This window comes from Merops nubicus, unplaced genomic scaffold, assembly GCF_000691845.1.
Source record: "Merops nubicus isolate BGI_N331 unplaced genomic scaffold, ASM69184v1 scaffold51635, whole genome shotgun sequence".
In the NCBI taxonomy this organism is placed as follows: Eukaryota; Metazoa; Chordata; class Aves; order Coraciiformes; family Meropidae; genus Merops; species Merops nubicus.
The window spans coordinates 1,033-24,016 of record NW_008611354.1 but is presented as its reverse complement, the minus strand read 5'-3'; the positions used below and the strand labels follow the sequence as shown (position 1 = coordinate 24,016).

Genomic DNA, 22,984 nt, shown 5'->3' with positions numbered 1-22,984 from the left:
GTTGGAAATAAGGGGTTTGCGTTTGTATTGTTCAACTGACAAAAGGCTCTTCTGACTCGTTCGGTAAATTGTGAAGACTTCTGCAACCTTAAAATTTCAGGGAACGAGGGAGGTCTCGGCCTAACCAAGGACCTGGGGTTTGGGGCAGCCAAGGGAGGCCACAGCTGGTGGGACAGGCTGAGTGAGAGCACTGGTTCATCTCTTGGCTTTGGCGTTACCTGTTGACCCCTGTGTCCACATCGGGGTATGTCTGTAAACAGTTTAGTGCTGCTCAGCTGTTCCACGAGTGGGTTGTGAAGGAGGGCCCTGAGCTGGCTGTACTGCTTCTCCTTGGATTTGGAGGGGGAGAACAGGAAGGTGTTGGTTAAGGGTTACAGGCATGAGATCTAGAGTTGAGAGCATGCCCTGTGTCTGTGTGCTACACAGATGCAAAACCAACCCTCTCTGGTTTTGCTGAGCTGATTACAATCTGCTGCTCCTCAGTGAGGATTCTAGAAATCTTTCTAACCTTGTATTGTGAGGAGCATCATGAAAAGGACTGGTGTAGTTTCACTTTTTCAACTCGGTGGAGACTAAAATGTGACTCTGGTACTAATGTATTTGTTGAATGTTGTGCTGTCTTGAAGAGACTCTAAGGTAGAGGTGCTGCTTGGAAGGACAAGGAGAGAGCAGCAGATGTTTCCATTAATTAAATTCTGTGATGAACTTTGTATGCCTAATTCATTAATGTACATTTCTTAGTCTTCAGTTATTATTTTTTTTCCCCTACTGATGGTTAGTTCAAGAGTTTAGCTGTACAGGTTGGAAGTGAGGGATGCTTCTCTTCCTGACCCTGCAGCCAAAGAGCTGTTGAACAACCAAATGTTGTCTTCAGTAACTGCTGGAAATAAGATTTTTCAGGAATTTTTCCTACTGTAAAATTGATTGTAACGTGGAATTTGGGATTCTAGTGAAAAACATTCAACTTTGTAACTACTTGCTCAAAATGGTGACTGGTTTGTTTTGTGCTTTTTAAGGCCTCACAGAACTGAGCTGTATGAGGATCCTCCATCAGCATGTTGGCCTATTGTATATTCTCCAGACTACAACATCACGTTCATGGGACTTGAGAAACTGCATCCGTTTGATGCAGGGAAATGGGGAAAAGTAATAAATTTCTTGAAAGGTAATAAGATGACAGAAGGTACCTCTTAGGCCAACACTTGCACAAAAGCTAATAGAAATTATGTAGTTAGTGCAGACTTGCATTAATAATTGCCAGTATAATAGTGACTCTTCATTACTCATTGCGTAGATTTAAGCTATGTTCCTTAACCATATTTAGAGTGCTTTAGTATTCTCATATATTTGCAGACTTAAATCGTAGCATGTTAAATTGATTGTAGGATTTCTGAAGCAGGTCAGGGCTCATGCACATTGTTGAATATCTTGCCTATGAGGTGTTTAGAAGTTTGAATTGTAATTAAAAACCAGGGCTTTTTGGTACAAAGGTTTGTTTCGTAGCCCTTTGAAAATTTATTTCTAACTTCCTCCACTAAATAAACTGTTTCAGTTTCAGCTCAGTCGTGGTGTCTGTGTAGAGTGAAACTTGTGAAATGCAATTCAGAATTCAAACTCATTAAATGATTTGCTGTCCCCAGAAGTGTGACCAAAACTAGACAGAGTGAGTAGCTAGTTCCATCTGTGTCAGTCTGACCTGGAGCTTTACAAGAGTGTGAGTAGAAAGGAGGAAGGAGAAACATGAGCATAGCAGTGTCCTAGACCAACTTAAAATATCTCTGGTCTTTACATTTTGAATGAAAGCATGAAACGAGCAGAATTTCAGTGCTTGGCCTTTAGAAGCAATGTTCATGTGGGATATCTGAGAACTGTTTCCACCTCTGGAGTGAGCACCAGAGTCTTGACTTTCAGCCTAGCCCAAGTTAGGTGCAGAATGCTGGAGCCCTGTGGATGTAGCTCAGTATCCTGTGTTTTGATACTCAATAGGTTTTCAATTATTAATGTGTGAGAACAGTATTTCCTTTAAGTTTCCTCTTAAGGATAGCTGCTCTTTGCAGTTCCAATTTCTTCTTTTGAGGAACAAGGTTGTATCTAAAAGAGGACCCAAACTTCAGTTTCCTGACAAGGGACTGAAAATCCTTCTAAGGTTAACTGCAAGCTTACAGTTTGGTCTGCAGGACCTGAATTGCAGTTTGGGAGTACTGTGTGTAACTTCCTCCAGCCTTGTGCTTCTATTGCTTTACACCTGGTGTAGCAAGAACTGGGGCATTCCTTGTGGCTTGTGAGATTCCAGGTGTTAATGATGGGCTTGCTGCAGGGTGTAGCTTAGTTATTCACTTTATACTGAAGTCAGTCCTCTGGCAAATGGTGTTTTTCAGGCTGAAAGGTAGAGTGCAGCTTGTATAAATCCATTCTTTATGAACCTGATGATATTCTGATATTTGGGAAGAGCTTTGAGATGCCTCTGATGACAGGCCGAACTGTTTGTGATGGTGCTCATTACTGATGTTTAAACAAAACAAGAGACATAGACAGAAATATATCAAGGAAATACAAACGAAAGAACCAGGATCAGGGCCTATAAAATCCTGGCATCTCTTCATCTGGAGTTTAAGCTCACTCATCAAACTGGGAAAAACAAAACAAAAAAAAGAATAAAAGGCTTTTTCTCTTGCCAAGACAAAGGTTGTCTGAGAGCCAGACCTCTTCCATCTATGTGGTCTAGTGACTCCTTCAAGGGATGATCTTTTGCAGTTAACTCTTGCCTTGCTGATTTCAGGCTGTCTTTTATTCATTTAAGCAAGGTTAAATGAATTCTGACACTCAATTTAGTAGCTGAATTTTGGATCTCCCTCTAACAACCTTAAATAGTTGTCATGGGTTCCATGACCATTTTCTTAATTAATCACAGCCTTTGATTAACCTTGAGACCTCTGCATCCTTCTCCGTGTAAAGTGTTTTCTTCTAGCTATTTTTTGTGTGGAATATCTGCTTCTTACTCTGTCTTTCACAGAAAGAAGCCACAGCATACATCAGGGTGCTCTTGGTTTTCTCTGGCTCTGCAGCAACTCCTGGCAGTAGCTGACCTGTACTCTTCCCTGTCATCTAGAAAATCACCAGTGAAAGTTTTCCTATGCTTACTTCTTGAGAAAGAAGCTGTTTGCAGTTTGGCTTTCTGTCTGATGCCAGTGAGTGAAGGAAATGTTTCTCAAGCCTCAGTCAGAAGAAGCATAAGCTTGCCAAAACAAATAGTGTTGCAGGTGCTGTTCTTGTGTAACACTTCAGAACAAAACCTCTCACGTTTGAGTTGTTTTCTTCCTTCTCCAAGTATAAAATTGGAGAAAAGGTGCAATCTTAGAAGGCTGCAGATGTGCAGCAATTAAATACCAGAATGTGCCAGGGAAGATGGGCAGGATGCTGTGTATCTATGTTTGTAGTGATCGGATGCACCACTTGACTTTTTTAGTTCACCCTAACTTGAACTTTCTGGCAAATGTATTCAGATGTATGCATTCAAACCTATTATTTTTGATCACCTTCTCAAATCTTGGAGTGATATTTTGTAACTTGCTCTTACAAAACCACATTTTTAAATAAACTCTTGGTCTCTAAGGGGGAGAATTTATTGCTGGTCATTGGTAGGTGACAGAAATATTCTAATTAAGCATAAGCACTTGATTCCATGAACATCCAAGCAACTATTTTGAGTTTTGATTTTTTTTTTTTTTTAATTCTCCACTGATTTAGGGAATTAAATACTAGTGTCAACTGTGGGATTTCCTAAAGTGTGTTAAAGAATGGTGAATATTTGATGGTATGAGCACCAAGATTTTCCCGGTGTACCAAGCTCTTGACTGTAAGGAGTCTTGTGATTCTTTCATGTCTATCCTCTGTCACTACCTGTCTTTTTTTTTTTTACCAATTTAAACAAGATTACACTCTGAACACTTTCTGTAAACAATATTTATCATATACACACTACCCAGAGGGCATGTATTTGGAAAATTTGCAAACACCGAGTAGACAACGGTTGTTTCAGTGGTTCGCATTACAGGTGAAGCTATTATATCAAGGTCAAAGAAGCTTCTCTGGCAGGGGGGAATATGGGGAGTTGAGCAATGGTATACAATGTCAATTGTTATTTCTCTCCTGTTTCAGAAGAAAAGCTAATTGCAGATGACTTGATTGTACAGGCACGGGAGGCTACTGATGAAGATCTCCTGGTTGTTCACACAAGGCGCTACCTTAATAAATTAAAGGTGCTGTACTTATTTGTTTTTTCAGCAGACTGGCTATAATTAGTGTCATTGGCAACAGATAGCCTACTCGATTTGTTACAGAAGCAACTTTTAATGATTATAGATGGGTATGTTTTGATAATATTGTCATGGAGAATACTAAAAGAAAAACATAAGTAGTAGGTAATTCTCACTATAAGGGGATGGAGGGAAAAGAGGATCCTGAATATTTCAGGAAAGTGAAATGAACATAAGGAATGTGTTAATGTTTGAAATGTAAATAATATTCTCCTTAGTACCAGGATTTTAGTCTTCAGAAGTGTGCCTTTTGATTTACTCTAGTAAGGGACAGTTCTGAAATTGAGAGTGCACTGGAGAGCACTAAAATGGAGAACCTAAGTGCATGTTTTTTTAGTGCAGGGATTGCTTTATGAATTTGATGTTTTTGTAATCTCCAAAGAGCATCCATGTAGGGGTTCTGCTGTCAGGCTTCTGTGGGGGAAGTACTGCCTTCATATTTGGACACTGCCTGTGTCAATGGAATACAGAGAGAGCTGGAAGATCAATGCAGGGGCATAACCATGTGTGTTATCTGTGTGTGAAGGTTTCCAATACCAGCTGGTAAAGGGTTACTGTCTCTCGGGATAAAGATCATTCACTGGGTATTTCTAAATGAAACATCCATTTATTAAACTTTAATGTAACTTTAAAACATAAACATGTGAGATCTCTGTTTCTGAATGTATTCCATCATCTGTGGGTGGAATTGGACAGTAGATGAGGGCAGGTGATGCTGCTTTTATTTCGCCCCTCTTTACTTGGAGGGCGGAGATTTGTATGAGAAGTAGTCTTCCATTTCATAATTCAAAAGAAGTTAGTTTGAGTTATCTTTGCCCTTTCACAGTGAAAGAATCCTTGCACTGCTATTTCTGGGACATTTTATTTCTCTGTGTAAGGGTTCTGTTATTTGGGTGAACTATTTTCACTCTCCTTTTCTGAGTTCTCTTAAGCTTCTCCACTCTGTGCTATAAAGTTACATGCAATTTCATACGTCATTAGATTTGATCTTATTGCAGCTATTCTCGATATTGAGCTTTTATTTCCATAGAACCACCCACCTCTTCTTACTGAATCACTTCTTTGAAGGAGGGTGTAATATGAATAGCTCAGTTTGGAATACCATAATAATATTTTTAGTACCTACAGGATGGTTTCACAGGGAATTCTCTGTGTAACTTCAGTCATGGTGTTCAGAACCAGTACTGTTGTGTGCATTCAGATGTGATTAACTGTGTATCTCTCGGTCTTTTCTTGAGAGAGTAAAAGTTCTTCCTGCAACTAGAAACTTAAAGATGTTGTATTGGTCATGCCAACAAATTCCTGCCAAGCACCGAGGATAAAAGTGCTTTGCTGCAGACAAAAAATGATGTGGCTAGACCTGAAAAGTCCCTGGATATAATTTGTATTGCCTTGTCTAAAGTCTGCTGTGTTATTTGTTTTTAAAATCCAGACAAATGCAGATCTGCCAGTAAATAGCATAATTTTATGGTAGATCAGCTCCAAAGGCTGCAAAGATGCTTGTGTTTCTGGGAATGCAGAAGTCTCTCAGAGTAGTGGAACACTTGAATCTTAAGATTTGAGCATGAATTTGGTAGGAGATGCCATGCACTTGTGAGAGGTACTGTTTGGTATCTTAGCAGCAGCTGGAGGAGCTGTCTGAAGTTAGTTGAAGGCAAACAAAATAGCACGCACAAAGTAGTTCAGACAGTACTGGAGATGAGGAAGGAAGAGTCTCCTTGTTTTCCTGCTTTAGGTAACATGAGTAATCCTGACAACAAAATTTGGCCTTTTGAACTGAAGACTGATTTCCTCTCAGTTATTCCACTGAAGAATTTATTCACTAAGGTAATGGATTTGGGATAATTTGCTTGCAGTACTTTTCCACTTAGTGCCTTTTTCTAGTGTTATGTAAAATAAGGAAATTGCTGCGTGTCAGCACTCTGAAATTTTGGAAGGAGATAGGCAGTGAGGTTAAAGCTAGTTTAAGACATGGAAGTCTTTGTCTTGAACCACTTTTCTATATGAGAAGTTCTGTGAGTGAATACAGAACTGCCAGTGATGAGGACAATCTCGTGTGTCAATGAGATGTGAGATGTGCTTTTCTCAAAGTGGTCTGAAACAGGTGATCAATCAGGTGAGCTTCTAAATGTTAATCCGTTTTATATATTTGTGAATTACTCTGGTTTAAAAATAAAAAGTTAATCACTTTATTAGAAATGTAGATTTTTATGTCTAGTGAAAAGTGGATTTGTGTGATTATAGGGTGTTGTCTGGTGCTCATGTGCTTTGACTCTTGCCTGTTCATGTGAATGTATCTGCCAAGAGGCCAGAGGTATCTGCCTCTTTGTGCCATGCTGGTATTGGCAATGCGCCTGGGGATGGTGGGACATCTCTTGGGAATGAAGGCAATAGAAGCAGGCCCATAAAATAATCAGTTCAGCCTGGGATACTTTTGCCTGGTTGAGGTACTCAGCTAAACCAGCACAGAATGCGCTTTGGGCTGTGTGTGTTGTATTGGTGACTGCAGGTGACTCGGCAGCTGGGAACGTGGGTTGGGTTTGGATAAAACAGGCACTGTTGCTATCAGGGCAGTGGCTCATTCCTAGGATAACGGGGCGTTCATACATTGACCTGGAAACTCTTGTGAAAATGACAAGCTTCTTACTCTCCTTTATTGTTTTACCTTTTGTTAGTTCAAGGTAAAACCATACTTTCTTTACCTATTGAAGCTGGATCCAGTAGCTTTATCCCAGGCAAGCTGCTAAATATAAAAATCACATTAGTTGTGTGGTGCTGGATTTGTAAATCTGTGAATTTTCCCCTGAAGGTGGGACTAGCTGCAGGAATGTATCGAAGATTTAAACGCAGTTTAAAGTTAGATACTAAAGAACAAAATTGATATTTAAAGAAAAAATTGAAGTGGTGTTGGCTGTTTAAAATGCTGGAATGCAATGAATACATAACATAAAAGACAGCACATCAGAGGCTGGATTTGATCATTAATGCACTGTTTGTATTAATCCAGGATGTATCAGCATAAAAGCAACTACTTTAGCTTTCTCTTCCTGCTATTAGTTTGTTTAACTTTTAGTCCTTTAACACTTACAAATTATTTCAAATTATAAAGTCATCTAACCTTACTTAGAAGAGCTCTTGTAGTTAAGGAATTAAAGTTAATAGTAATAATAGAATGGTTTGGGTTCAACATGGCCATGTTTAGTGAGTCTGCCTCGTAGTTAATTTGGTAGGAGGTGTGTATTAAAGGAAAATACACCTGGTTAAGTGCTCACCTGGCTTCTTCAATCCTGTTAAGAAAACAGGGAGTAAAGCTTTCAAAAATTGAAAATGAAATACATGTGTTGAATTATTTATCCAAAACACAGGGAGGCAAATAATTTAAAAACCCCTATGATACCGGCAATAGAAATAGAGTTAAATGGAGTTGGTAGTTAAAAAGAATAAGTGCAGGCATGTCATTGAATAGTGTTTATATGTGATTATTCTTCCCTGAATCCAGAACAAGTTTTAAGTTCTATGAAGTTATGTAATTACATGTCTGCAAACTTTACTCAAGAATCAGCAACTTGATGGCTAAGTGAGAGCAAGCTACTACCAAAGAAATAGTAACTGATATGCCATTTGAATGCAAAAAATAGTCATATTAAAAAAATAAAGTTGGAAGATTTGTCCTCTATCAAAGGAAACTAATATCTGTGAAGAGTTGTGTTATGGAAGCCAGCTGCCAGCCTGGAAAACATAATTAATGTAAAACTCTATTAAAAATATTTTTCATCTTTACAACATGAAAGCGTATACAATTGTATAAAACCAATTCCTGTTGATTTCTTTTTCAAGTACATACATAGCTATTCTGAGAATTTGTTGCAGGAAATGTTGGAAAACAAAATTGACACATAGGAAAAAAAAAACAGACAACCAAAACAAACAACAAATGCCACAAAACTCTCCACAGTTCGAGGCAATATATGTCTCAATTACTGCAGTGTTAGTTCTTGAGAAGCATTTTCGTTAGTCTGTAGCTGCATTAACCCAAGACTTCCCCCATAGTCAAACAGCTTTTCCCCTGCGTGTTAAGAATGATATAAACACGGGAAAGGTCTAAGTGGGTGTCGTTTGATGTGATCATCATCCACACTTAAGATCAAAATGTATTTTATCCAAATGTGACCTTTTCAATTCCATTTTTGAACCACAGGATTGAATCTTAATTTTTTTTTACATTTGTTCTGCCAATGACTAGGCCTAACAGGAATGACACAACCAGCGGGAAGATGAGCCAATAGGTTTTGGATACAAAAAGGACGTTCCATGAATGATCACTGGGACTACAAACAAGTTAATTAGTTCACATACAACTGACATTACCCCCAATGATCCCAAAAAAGACATCACCTGACCGACAATAGGTGGAACAAACAAAGAGCCAAGGTTTCCCATAGAAGGAAAGGGAAACAGCCAGATCGGGAAGTTGAACAAATAACATAAAGGTGGCCACATGGCCAGCTCTCACCCTCCTAGCCTGTGTTTGCAAAGCTCCAGGCTGACCAGGGCCCAGTTCCAGGGAGAGCCAGGGGGTCCTTCCCCAACCAGGAAGCTCTGCAAAGTGCATCCACTTCACAGACAGACACTCCTCCCTTCCTGCAAGTGGTCCCAGCTTTTATCCCCAGGCAGGACCCCTGGGGCTCATTTCCATTCTGGCTCTCCCTGCAGGGCCGCACCCTGGGGGGAAGCTATAAGGCAAACTCACCACCTCTTTATGAAGGGCTGTGGGAATCTGTAGCCGATAGGTACAGCTTTGTAAGGGAAGGCCTGGTAACATCACAGCTCCGGCCTGTGACTTCAGCTAAGCAGAGAAGGGCTCTGGGAGAGTGACTCAGCTAGAATAGAGGAGCCATGCTGTGTGTTTGTATCGTGGTGTTTGGTGGTTGGTTAAAGTGGGTTTGTTGTGCCTAAAAAGTATGTAAACGAGTGGTCGACTAAAGGCATAAAAAGGCCGGGTTTTTTGTAAATAAAGTTCCTCCTTTGCACCTGCCTGGGGACTCCGTGCCGCCCAGACCGACACAGGAATCACCCATATGTCAACCTTAATTCGGGTGTCAGAGTTCAAACCCCAGCATTTCAATATTATACTTAAAAGCTGAAATATTAGTCCTTCGTTGAAGAAGGACTTCTGTCAAGATTGACTGTTGCAAAATAATTAAAGCACGTTGTTAATGATAGATGATAGTATGGTAACAGACCAATGTCTTACAAATATAAAAGTAGTAACAGTTCAGAATGAACAGTTGACAAAATATAGTTAGTACTTGAGAGCTTTATGAATAATGCCACCCCTCCACCCCACCCAGTAGTACTTTGTAGTTGGGATGTTGATAACTGGGAAGCTAAAGTAGCTCCGTTTTTTTTTGACAATCAGAAGACCCTGACATTTGCCTGTGATTGATAGTCTTTGGTTAGAACTGAGCCCTCATCAGGTAGCAAATATACAACATCTCGTTAAACTTCCAAGTGTTGAATCTTTGTACAGAGTGTCAGAGTTGTAATTCTCAGAACTTGAATGTTTCAGTACTGGATGAAGAGGTATATTCTTGCTTGTGACTTTGAAATATAGGTAGAAGTGTTATCAGTGGTAGCAGTGTTAGCAGAATTTCTTTGAAGTAATCTGTACGTGCTTGCAAAAAAAGCACTTACATATTGCAAATATTTTGTGTTCTAACTTTCAAATCATATTCTTGATGATATGACTTTTTAACAAAATGTTTCCTTGTAACATTTACCAGAAGCATTTAACATGCTAAATAATTTTAATCAGTTCTCCATGCTAAAATTTGCACTGTGTTCACTTAAGTATTTGAATTTCTTAGTTGAGCTGTCTGTTTGTTTGTCTGTGATGGTTTGAAATTCCTGCTGGTTTGAAAGTCTTGCTGCTCCTGGGGGCTGGAGATTTGAAATCTAAAACCAGGAGTGAGCCTGAATGAAGGGGGGTGGAGACCTGTTCTATTCCCTCTCCCCTCTTCCTGTCTTCAGGACTTCCCACTAAGGTCTATAAAGGAGGAGGGGAGGCCACGCACCTCCTCTCTCCGCTGGGATCCTGGCCACAGACACCCTGCTCTGCTGCTGTTTACTGCTCCCTGTGCTGCACGTGGCCGTGGCCATCTTGGGACCTGGGCCTGATCTACAGACTCTTCCCTGCCTCCATCCACATCCAAGGATTGTGCATCCAGCTTCAATCCACCTCAATGCATTGAGATCTAGTACCGGGGAGCCTCAGCACAGTGTTTGGGTTTTGTTTTTTTGGAAATTTACCCCTCCTTTTGTCATCAGCTCCGTCTGAATATATTAAAAATGTTGCTAAGGACCTGTGAGTCCCTTTTCAGTAAATAGCCGCTGATGGGAGATCTAAATGTCATCGTTAAGACATGCTACATTAATTGGAACTTTTTTCTCCCTTTGTAGTGGTCATTTGTTGTGGCTACGATCACAGAAATTCCACCAGTTGCCTTTCTGCCGAATTTTGTGGTTCAGAGAAAAGTTTTGAAACCTCTACGAACCCAGACAGGAGGAACAATAATGGTAAGAGACTCTTGGTTCACTTTTATTCTATTGAAACTTGTTGATCAAAACACTATAAACCTGCGGGTAGTAATATTTTGTATAACTAGAAGGCTTGAGGCCTGGAGAAGGGAGATTGCTTGTGTGTAGGACTGCACATAAAGTTTGTTGCTTGATAGCAAGGCCGCCTGGTTCACCTTAACAGAATTGTTTTCTAATTACTTAAGAGTGCTCTGTTCTGAAGAGCTAAGTGTCATCAGACCTTACATTTTCCCTGAGAATTTCAAGGGAAATGCTGAAGAAGTAGGAGGAAATAAAACTGTTAATACCTGGAGCCAAGAACGAGTCCTTTAAACCATGTATTAAGGAAAAGATGTCTTCATAACTGTCAACCAATAACTAATATAACCTTTTCTCCAGTTTTTATCATTCCTTGTCATATTAGACCTGAAGTTCAGAAACTATTTAGCATGGTGCTGGGAGAAGGAGGTAGCAGTCCCAATCTCTCCTCACAGGCACTGAGCTCTAACAGCTACATAAATGGTAGGCAAATAATCCTTCAGAAATTATTAATATTACAGTACAAACACATTTTAGCAGCATTAGAGCTGCTCTTCCTGAAGGTAGCTGTTAGAGTGGGTGCATGTGAAAAGGGTAGGAGCTCATGTTGCTTTTTCTGTATGTATTTGAAGCAAGTTATTGAACAGAGTTCTGTGGGTTGGCAAACCTGTCAGAGTACATCTGTGCCAGATACGAGAATAGGATTTGTTGCAACTATAGGTATGAAAGGTGAGGGAGACTGGGAAGCCATAAATGAATGATAAAGTAATGGCATTATTTTCAGAAATAAGCTAATAGGTAGCTACCTGTTTCTGTCAACAGAAATGTAGGTACTTAGTCATCTGCACTGGAGTCAGGGTTGCTTATTTTTAAGTGCTTAGTTTTGTGAATGTATCCAGTATTCATTAAAGATATGAATTATATAAAGGGCTCTTCTGTGACTAGTGAATAAAAGGCAATGCAGTACAGTTTTCAGAAACAATGAAAAAGTTTGAGGCTGTTTGCCACATTTCTTTCATTTCGTGGGCTGAGGTGAGATTAACTGTTGCAGCTGTCCTTTGTGTGCATAAGTGGATCTGGGCCCTATTAAGTTTCAGCCTTCTGGGGTTCTACTGTGTGAAACCAAAGTAGGGAGCCAGGTGGTACCAGATTTTAGGGCAAGATGGATTATCCTGCTTTTCTGTTGTGTTTACTTTTTTAATGATAGAACTACTCAGTGCCCAGTGCTTCATTGGGGAAAAAAAATGGCAGTTTCTTTCAGTATTTTAGTACTCTTGTTAAATCTGTGTCACATTTAGCTGCTGGATTTGAAAGTGTGTAAAAGTAACTCTGCTTGTTGTTGTACCAAATGGTCACAGAAAAGTGACTGAATGGACTGGGCAACTTCTGACTGGGCTAAAGTAGCCACTATTAAGTTTCAGAAACATTTTCTAACAGTGTGATTTAAGTTGTTTTCAACATGTCATTTTAACTCCCTTTGTAATAGCCAGGCATTGGTCAGAGAGATTTAAAAATCTGGGGCCCTTCAAAAAGTTTGTCATTGTTGACCTGTGTTGGAAACTGGTGCATTTTATTACTTACAGTGGGGAATGTAGTGTGTATGAAGTGCTTGGAGTAGTTAAATGTATTAACATTTTTTTAATATATATCAAAGTATCTATAAACATATATTTTTTGTATATATGTGTGTGTGTGTTCAGAAAAATCTTGTGTATGGTTGGAGGATGTTCTGCCAATGACCAGGCCCTACAAGAACGATACAGCCAGCAGAAAGAGAAACCAATACACAGACTGTATTGTAATCAGAAATATCGTGACATGAATGACCGCCAGGGGTACAAACAGATCAGTCAGCTGGTACATAAACAACACCACCCCCAATGATCCCACAAAAGATGTGACTCGGCCCACAACAGGTGGTACAAACAGAGAACCAAGGTTTCCCACAGTTGGCATGGGAAAGGTGAAACAAATAAGGAAAAGGTGCCCACATGGTGACTCTCCCCCGATCTGCCCGTGTTCACAAAGGTCTAAACAGACTTGGGCCCAGCTCCAGGGAGAGTCAGGAGGTCTGCCCTGAACCAGGAAGCTCTGTGGAGTGCACTCTACAGACAGACACTCCTGACTCCCTGCAAGTGGTCCCAGCTTTTATCCCCAAGCAGACACCTGACCTTTGTCAACTCAAGGTGGGACCCCTGGGGCTCATTTCCCTTATGGCTCTCCCTGCAGGGCCGGCCGCACCCTGGGGAGAAGCTCTAAGGCAAACTCACCACCTCTTTATGAAGGGCTGTGGGAATCACCCATATGTCAACCTTAATTCAGGGCTCGAGGTTAACACCCCATCATCTCACAAAAGGTGAGAGTTGTAATCATGGCAGTTATGTCCTTGATGCTGAAATTGCCTGTGTGATGTGAGTTAACTGCTGCTTATTGCTCTCAGCTGTTAGAAAGGGCCTGTGGTTTCTTTCTAAATCATTAGGCCAGTAGAAGGTCCTGTGACATTTGCCATGTTAAAGTGCCCTTGCAGGGTGCCGAGTCTGGTTTTAATTCAGGCTTGTCAGTGGGAAATGGCTTGCTTTTATGAAATAAAAGTTGTATGGATCTTGCACACTTTGGACTCTGTATCTCCAGCTATTGTTGTTTTGAGCTCTTAAGTCCCATTCCTTAACGCTACTTTAATTCTCTTGTCTTGCTCTGTTGTCTTAGATGTACGTGTTGTTTGAAGTCAGAGAATAGTGAGGTAAGGAGATACACGTGAAAGTGTTTGTACAGTGTGGAGGCATCTGACGCCCCTTGAAAGGGAAGCCTGAAAGTCTGCATTAAGCATTACAAAACCACTGAAAATGTTAAACCAGCCTTTAAGGCAAATGTTAAGTATCTGAGTCTGGAAAGAACGTGGTAGGTTTTGGATAAATCCTTAGATTTAACTGATTATGGAAAGTGCTCCCTCCTTTAGTCGGTGCTAACTGGCAAAAGCAGAGGTGGTGGAATTGGAACACAGTCCACATCTCCCCAGCACAAACCTGCAGAAACCACCTGGCAGTTTACCATCTGGAGTTGGCACCAAACTGGTTTTGCTAATACCTTTGCAGTTGTCTTGCTTTCAGTGGCCTGCTAGGAAATTTGGGTGTAGTTTGATTTTTTTTTTTTTGTTTTGTTTTTTTTTTTGTTTTTTAAACCAGCTGTTACAGCCTGGATAGTAGTAGAGAGAGAGAATTCTGATTTCATGTGATTGATATAGTTCAAGGTGCTTCAACATATTCGGTTGTCACTCACAGACAAAGAAGTTTCTCCATTCTGTGTGTTAGCCCTTCAGCATCCCTTCAGACTCCTGGGCAGCTCTTTTCTGTGCAGGCTTCCTGATTGCAGTCCGTAGTGGTTACTGAGGTGAAGGCTTTCGCCCTGCCAAGTCCTGACCGGACAGGAACGTGCTCAGTCTTCTCTTACTATAGCTGTGCTTTCTGTACCATTGTTATGAGGAATGAAGCAAATGGTAGAAGAGAAAGTAAGTTGTAAGAGTCTTAATTGGGAAGAGTCTAGCGTTTCCTAATACACTATCTTAGAACTAGGGGGAATGGGGCAAAGCTGGAAGTGGGTAGACTCAGACTGGATGGGAGGAAGAAGTTCTTCACCATGAGAGTGGTGAGACCCTGGAATGGGTTGCCCAGGGAGGAGGTTGAGGCCCCATCCCTGGGGGTCTTTAAGGCCAGGCTGGATGAGGCTCTGGGCAGCCTGATCTAGTGGGAGGTGTCCCTGCTCATGGCAGAGGGGTTGGAACTGGGTGATCCTTGTGGTCCCTTCCAACCCTGACAGATTCTGATCTGTTTTAGCAGAGGACTTAGTAGTGTTGGCGTAATGGTTGGACTTGCTGATCTTAAAGGTCTCTTCCAACCTAAAGGATTCTGTCTTTGGTGTTTCTTGAGGGTCTTCACAGTACGTGTGTGTGAAATCTACTTCAACTTGGTCAATACTTTTTGTCATGTTTTTCATGGTGTTTGTGTTACCTTTAATTCAGAAATGTGTGTTAACTGGTTCTAAGTGTGGTCATGTAAAAGAAATAGCTGCTAGCTGTTTATTGTGTCTTTGTATCATGCCTCCTGAAATACAGAGGATATCTTTGGTCACTTTTGGGTTGATCTTGATGCCATATGCTGTTATTTTTACCTTGGTTGTTTTTTTTTTCGTTGTGGGGAAATCGCTATGTACTTTAGAAGCAAGTTTGATTCTTCAGACAAAATTGGTTCAGTGCGAGTCAGAAGTACAATCTTCTGCTATTCCTGATGGCCCTGTTAATCATGAAAATTCCTGTTGAGTTTCGCTACTTTTTAATGATTTTTTTAGCAATATGGGAAGATTGTTTTCTGAGGAATCCCTAGGAAGTAAGTTAAATCACAGCTAATGTGCTTTCCCTGGGACTTAATGGGCTTTATAGTTCAGAAACCACAACCTTTTCTCAACATCTAATTTGTGTACGTTTGTAACAAGATGATGTTTACCTTCCCAGTAGTTTTCTTAGTACTAAATTAGAACTCTTCAAATATAAATATTGGTGATGAAGAATTCTCAACTGCCCAAACTTCCTTTCATGGATGATGTGTAATATATTATTTCTGTGATTATGGAAAAGAATAATTTGGTTTTATCTTGTTGCCTTTTTTTTTTTTTTTTTTAGTTCTAGCTACTAATATCTTCTTTTATTTAACATGACATTTATGGAAGGACACTTAAGCAGTTAAACACTTGTTCGAGTCTTCCTGGCCAAAATAAGTCAGGTTTTTCAATTAAAATGTCATAATTTAAGCCTTGTATATCTCTTCTCTTGTCAATAATTTCCTTTCCCTGAATGTCCTTTGAGTTCGAAGGAGAGATACAGGTACAGTTTTTCTCTACTGGCAGGAAGAAGATTGGTAATATTCACTGTGCATTTTTCTGTCCACGCTCCCAGCTGAAACTGTTAATCTGGATTTTTCAGGATGTTTATTTTCGATTCTTCCTGTTTTTACAGAAAGAGAAAGGGTATTAAGAGATTCTTGCTCACTTTTTCCTCTTCCCACTACTTTTGTTTTCCCTTTTTCACTTGCCTGCTGGGGTCAGTGTCCATTTCTGCAAAGCACGGTCTCTTTGAGTTCTCTGAACTGCTAGAGAATGAAATGCAGATGAGAGAGCAAATACTTTTTTCACTAATTATACTGAGGATGGTTTTATGTAGTTGTTGTTCAGAGGACTGATTCAGGATGGCTTGCAGTGGTAAAACATCTGAAAATTCATTGGGCATGTCAGAATGCCAAGACTTGTGTTTGGGGGGGGAGCAGATGGTGTTAAGTGGTTGCCTCATTCATTCATGAAGTTCTCACCATCATTTTCCTAAGGCAGGAAAACTTGCTGTTGATAGAGGCTGGGCAATCAATGTGGGTAAGTACAAATGCAGTGCATTAAATGATACTTGATATAACATGTTTAAAATCATACTATTTTCATTTAGCATTATGTGTATACTGTTCGTAATCAGAGAAAGTGACTGGATTATGTTTAGCTAGAATCGGCTCTAAAGGAAAAAAATGGGAAAAGTACTGAATAGGTTTTTTCATTCACTGTCACCCATATTTCACTTAAACAAAAATTTTTGGAAAGAAAAAAGATAACTGGATAAAGATAGAATATCGCGCATGAGGAAAAGTGTTTGGATTGAAGTCGTGAAAAAAAAAAGGAAAAATGTTTGGAGTAACTGTAAATATTTCAAGAGAATCTTTGAAAATTATAAAATTTTCATAGTTTTTTATCATCAGCCAATTTAGATATTTTATACCAGATCAAGAGATTGGTTGATACACTGGAGAGCAGTGCTGTCCCAACCAGTGTCTAGTTGTGGCTGTGGAGTTTGTCCTGAAAGACTTGAATGGATGAATTATAAAGAACATAGTTAATATAAATCTGCTTTCCTGCTCATAGCAAATAATGCAAAATCGGTAAAGTACTGAAGCAGTATTTGGTGTCATGTATGACTAAACTTGTCATTTACATAGAGCTCATCAGGTCTTGGTTTCTTCCATTATTTCTTACACATCTTCTAGAAAGTGAATATTCAATATTCAATATTAAAAACCAAAGAGAAATTAAAAAAACAAAACCAAAGGCTTGTCATATTTATTGATATACATATATAGAATGAGCAAGCTTGTTAAGTTTCTTGCTTAGATATTTTTGGTGGGTTTCTCAGTAAAAAGGTCTAGTTTATTATATTAAAAATATGTATGGGGAGGGGAAGATCTAAGTACTTTTTTCATGTAAAACCTGGGTGTGTTTGTGTTTTAAAGCACAATTCTTAAAGTTTCTTCTAGTCTGAGTGCTTGAAAAAGAACGTGGCATGTGCAAAGCATGCTAACACCATAGTTCTCAGTTTGGTATGGGTTTTTCTGACCTGGTATTCGGCATAGGAAAGAATTTTCCACAGGTTCTTTCTGACTGCCCTGTAATGTTAATTCTGCAGCTCCAATATGCCTGAGGCGGGGCGGACATTTGCAGAGCCATGTGTCTTGTCCTGGAGGCACAGTGTGCTACCTATGTGCAGCTCTGGGTTCTTGGGGTGGGTGCTAGATGAAAGGGGCAATTCCCTTTACTGTGGGCATCTGCAGATCCTTTGCCTGATGGTCTAGGCCGGGCAGAAGACGTGCAGAAACCCTGGGAGATGGTTTGTGTTGCTGGGTAAGGGTTTAACAGCTGTAGGTGTAGCATTTGCTAAGGAAAACCAGTGCCTGATGTGTGATTGATCTCTGTCTCCTTGCAAAGACCAGCTCTTCACCTCTTCAACATTTTTTTTCTTCAGGGGGTGGTTTTCATCACTGCTCAAGTGACAAAGGTGGAGGATTTTGTGCATATGCTGATATCACGCTGGCTATAAAGGTAAGAAGTACTCTCAAGCCAGTCTTGTCTACTGTTTGTGTAAATGGAAGGAGCCCCACATAAATCCATAAGACCTTTAATAGGAGAAATTAAAGCCATGTGTAGATAGGTAAGAAGAGGAAGACTGTGGTGCTTGGTGCTGCAGAACATAATGTGTAATGCAGCATTAGTCATAGAATCATAGAGTGGCAAGTTGGAAGGGATTTCGAGCATCATCTGGTCCAATTTGTTTTGTTAAGTGTAAGGCAAGAGTTGCAGGAGTCAGAATTATGTAAATATGAACCACCACTATTGCATTGGTAATGTCTTCCTGGGGAAGAAAAACCCAACACTCAAAATCAAACCAGACTGACTTCTAAGACTCTCAGTGATAATTAGCCCAGCCTTGCAGATGAACCTAAAAATTCCACGCTGGTTCCAGTCAAGACAAATGCAGAGATAGAAATCCTCTGTCTGAATCAAGCTGCTCTATATAGTGCTCAGAGTGGTTCAGATTTGTGAATTAAAATGTCAGCGTCTCCAAAATAATTGCTGAATGTGAATTAATGCATTTGTATTTAGCTGCTGAAATGCTGAAGCAAGAGCCTTCTGCAATTAGGGCTTATTTTTTGTCAAATGGACCATGGTATATTTGTATACTAGAATATCTATAAAGTATCAGTAATAATCAAACATAAAAAAGCTCTAATGATTGCAGCACACTATATGACATAACATCCTAATTTCTGTACATGGTAATTTGCAGAAAAGTAATCCCCAGTGTTCAGTTTTCCTTGTCATTAGAATACAGACTGAGAAATTATAGTGGGTGACAGTTTGTACAAACTCTGTGGGTTTTACCATGTTTGTATTAAAGATAGTAACTTGTCAAAGTTAAGAATCAAAGAATTAAAAGATTTTTTTTTTTCTTCAGAGATGTGGAATAAGAAATGAGTTCTGTTACTAAAAGTGGCTTTAATGCATACAGTCACTGCAGCAGCATTTCCTAGCTGGTGGATTTTGTGCTTTACATGTTTGGCTGATGATCAGTCTCCCTGGTGCTGTCATTTGTGGCTCATGCCTTTAGCTCCTCGAGGTTCTGGGGCTGCACAGCTCTTGGTTCACCCTGTCCCAGCCCATGGTCATTGCTGTTGCTTTCTCCGTGCCGTGTCTGGTTGCACCTCAACCTCTGAGAGCACCAATGCCACGATCAGCTTTGTAATGCTCTTTCTGGCTGGTGCAGGAGGACCAGCTCCAACTGGGTAGAGCCAGGATCCCTGTGGCTGGGTTTATCTGGACTCCATTGCGTTATCCAGCACTGCTGGGCTTATGTCTCATTTGTGGAGTCTGCTTTAGAAGTGAGTGTGTGATGAGTAGAAAGACATGTGCTCAATCCTGTGTTGTCTAGTGCTCAGGAGAGAAGGGAGATGGGGAGAAATTTCTTTCTTCCCTCTCTCCTCTGGCTTTTTCTACAGGTAGGCAGATACCTGCACAGGTGACTGAGCACATCTTTCATGCATTTCACGTGGTGGAAATGTATAGGATCTTCTGTTGTATAACCACAGAAATGATCTTTTTATGTGAAATGACTAGAGCTTTTGTAGCTAAATATATTAGGATCATTTAGCCTCTTATTTGGAGAATGAAATGAGTAGACACGGACTACATTCAAATCAGAACAGTAATATACTGTACAAGGTTCAAGCCTCCAGTTTAATCTATTTCATAAATTTCTCTTTTTCTTATATATCCAGTTCTTATTTGAAAGAGTACAAGGGGTGTCTAAAGCCACAATTATTGATCTGGATGCTCATCAGGTGAGTAGTTTACCTGTATTCAGTGGTGCAGATGTTTTGCTCAAAATATGATAATATGAAATATAAATACATTTTTTTCTAATAGTAGTATTAACTGCAAACTCAGAGAATACAAAGCTAATCATAGATGATGGAAACTTTTTGTTTAATTACTTTATGGTCCAAAAGGCTGTTAAGCCAATTTAATAAAAGTAAATTGAGTTGTAGCTCCCTCATGTGGCTAGATGTAAAAATATTTCTGAAATGCACACACAGCCTCCAGAGGAGATCAGTATCCAGAAGAAACAAGAATCTCTTAAAACAAAATTATGGTTACTCCAGCATGTGTGATCGTTGCAGCAACCTTTGTAGGGGAGGAATTTGACCTTCGGAGTTTTCATGGAAAGCCTGGCTTCAGGCTAGTGAAGTAAAGAAACCAGCATTCTTCACCTGGGCAAGTGCTTTACTGTGGGTACTGAGAACAAGTGTCATCTTTGATAGGGTTTCCAAAATAAATCCTGAAAGGAGGGAAATAGTATTTTTAGAAAAGCAGTTAATGCACCAAAATTATGTCCAGTCTGAAGCACTGAAGATAATTTACTATGTGTAAATAAACCATTTGTGAGTAGCACCATGGCTGTGAGGAAGCTGAATGGCTGCAAGTTTTCCATCTTTATCATTTCTTTTATCTGCAAGTTAAGGCATCCTAAAATTACCATGAAATAAGAACACAGATTATGCAAAGGGAAGATGTTTTGTGTTCATGATTCTCTTTAGCCATCTCAGGGTGTGGATTTTTTTGGTGCTTTTCTAGGGATGTTTTTAGTTTTTTAGAAACTTCTTGGAATGTATTTTGATTTCCAGGTATCATGCTGGTAATGTCAGCCTGCATGCTAAATAAACCCTTGGTTTCATTCTTTGGGAAGTGGGAGGTGTGTGAAGTAGTAGCTCAGCAGATCATTGTAGTTGTGCAGATACTGTCATCCTGTAAGTGTTCCAATTCTTAGTCCATTGGTGAGCTTCATGCTTGTTAAGAAAGTGCTTCACCCAGAGGCTCTCATATTCTTAGGCTTCTGTTAGGGAACTGTTTATTTGAGGACTAAAGGTACTGAAGAAATAAGTAGGAGATGCCATTTTTTAGCATAAATGCAATGCAGTTCTCGTGCTTCCCATTCCCTTTAACCACACGAAAGAAGGTGAATCTTTCTGGTCTGCTTGTTTATTTCCAGAAAGGGAAGTTGAAATTGTAGCAGAAATGCAGCTTAACTGTCCAGGGACATAGATTATGTAGCTGAATTACAGAAGATAGGAAATGTCTGTTTCTATAGTTGAAATTCTGTTAGGAGCTGGGGTCCAGTATAATACACTGATTACAACAAAATTATCTTAGTGATTGCTGTGAAAAGGTGATTTTTATACTCGTGGGGAAAAAAAAGTCTAAATGAGAGCCAGAAGAATAGTATTTAAATTTACAAACGGGGGAGCGGGAACTATTCGGAATCAGTTTTCTCTTGAGCATCCATCTATACACCAAATGCACTCTGTTTGTAGGGAATTCCTGGTATTAGACTATGTGTTAAACTGATGGGCCTTTAGTATTGTCACTTTTCTAGAGATGACTTACCTCACCAAGGCTTGAATTATCAGTAGAGCGGGTCTGCTTGCTTTATTTACTTATTAATCCTTGTATAAGAATAAGTCTCTCTACTGCAGCTGAAAGTGACTTTTTTTTGTCCAGTGGGAAGACGAGAGATCTATTTGGTAGTCTTAGTTGCTTCTGTGGTGCTGCTGCTGAGATTTAGCTTCTCATTTTTGTTTATTTAATGAGCTCTATGATAATTTCCTGTAAGGGTGTTGACTTTGATAACACCTGCAATCATCAGACTGATACTGAAGCCCCTAAAACTCTACACTTAAGAATAACTTTCAAGACTATAAGTGACACAGGAGTTGTAAATATTAGAACTTTGTACTCTTACTCTAGAATTTGCAGATTATTAATTCTGTGTTAGTATGCCAGGAATGGCTAACTGTAAATTTCCTTCAGGGAAATGGGCATGAGAGGGACTTCATGGATGATCGTCGGGTGTATATTATGGATGTGTACAATAGATACATTTACCCAGGGGATGGATTTGCTAAACGTAAGTATAATTGAAATTCATGTTCCAAAATGGATAAAATCTACTGTGTTGTTAAATAACATTTTCACGTACTAATAAGCTTCCTTAGAACAATGTTAACTAGTTGTTTTTTTTTTTTTTTTTTTTAATTTCACATTGAACATACAATTTTAAGTGATCACTGTGATATATCATAGTAGTGTTAACATTTTGTCTTCTGGAATGAATTTCTGGAATGCAAAGTGTGAGTTACACAGATTCGTTAGCAGCCCTCTCAAAAGATCATGCCTCACTTACAGAATTGAGTTAAATAATGCTTTTGATTTGAAGATAACTGCTAGGACTTAGTCTTAAAAGAACTCACTAAGGATTAGCTAATACTGTGCTAGAAGTTTTCATGTTCTTTTGAAAGTCATAAATAATATTTGTGTCTCGTTTTGTAAGTATCTAGAAAACAATATGCATCTGAACGTGAATGAAGTCAGGAAGCAAATGTCAGCCATACAGATGTCAGTCATACAAATGTTAAGAGCTGGTGTTTGATTGTTGTTGTTGATTTATCCCTTCTGTGATGTGCCATTTGTGTCTGGTAACCTATCACAATTAAAGCCAGAATGAAAAAGCCAAAAATTTATTTAATCTTTGATTCTCTCGCACTGTCATTTGTTCCAGGCTTAATTTAGCTGCGTCACAGTTTGTGGGGGGAGATCATAGAATCATAGAATCATAGGGGTTGGAAGGGATCTCGAAAGATCATCTAGTCCAACCCCCCTGCCAGAGCAGGGTCACCTAGAGTACATCACACAGGAAGATGTTCTTCTGCTGTCTGAATTTCTTCAGAATGACACTGTCGTTCTGGAAAATCTCCTTAATTTGGATGCTTGGCAAGAACTAGATGCAGTGCATTGTTCTGTTTTTTAGCTCGTAAAGATTTTGAAAACTGTAGTCTATGTATTTCAAGGTATTAAGCTAAAAAAATAGGATTTAAAGCACATCATGTTTACAAGCAGACAAATGGCAAGCAATTTTTTTTCCCCCCCCACTGTAAGAAAAACATCCCTTTATTCATATGTCAAATGGGAACATTTTGAACAGGTGGATTAAGGCCAAAACAGAGTAAGCCCTTGTTATCAGATCTGGAATGCTGAGCTTGCTGCTGTCCCATGAAGCAGCAAATAGTGGACTCCCCTGATGAAGCATGAAGTGCAGAAGGCACATGGATGTGTAGTTCCTTGTCGCTTGCAGAAGGGTGTCT

General features: G+C 39.6%; 1 protein-coding gene across 1 annotated transcript; it reads left to right on the top strand.

Moving 5' to 3' along the window:
* Positions 1-1,020: 1,020 nt before the first annotated feature.
* On the top strand, positions 1,021-21,750 carry HDAC11 (histone deacetylase 11; the record flags this gene model as incomplete). The annotated part of the gene is made up of 7 exons (XM_008941166.1): positions 1,021-1,165; positions 4,159-4,259; positions 10,776-10,892; positions 16,301-16,343; positions 17,755-17,831; positions 19,565-19,627; positions 21,654-21,750. Coding segments are annotated over exons 1-7 (565 nt in total), but the record flags the coding sequence as incomplete, so codon positions are not given.
* Positions 21,751-22,984: the final 1,234 nt, after the last annotated feature.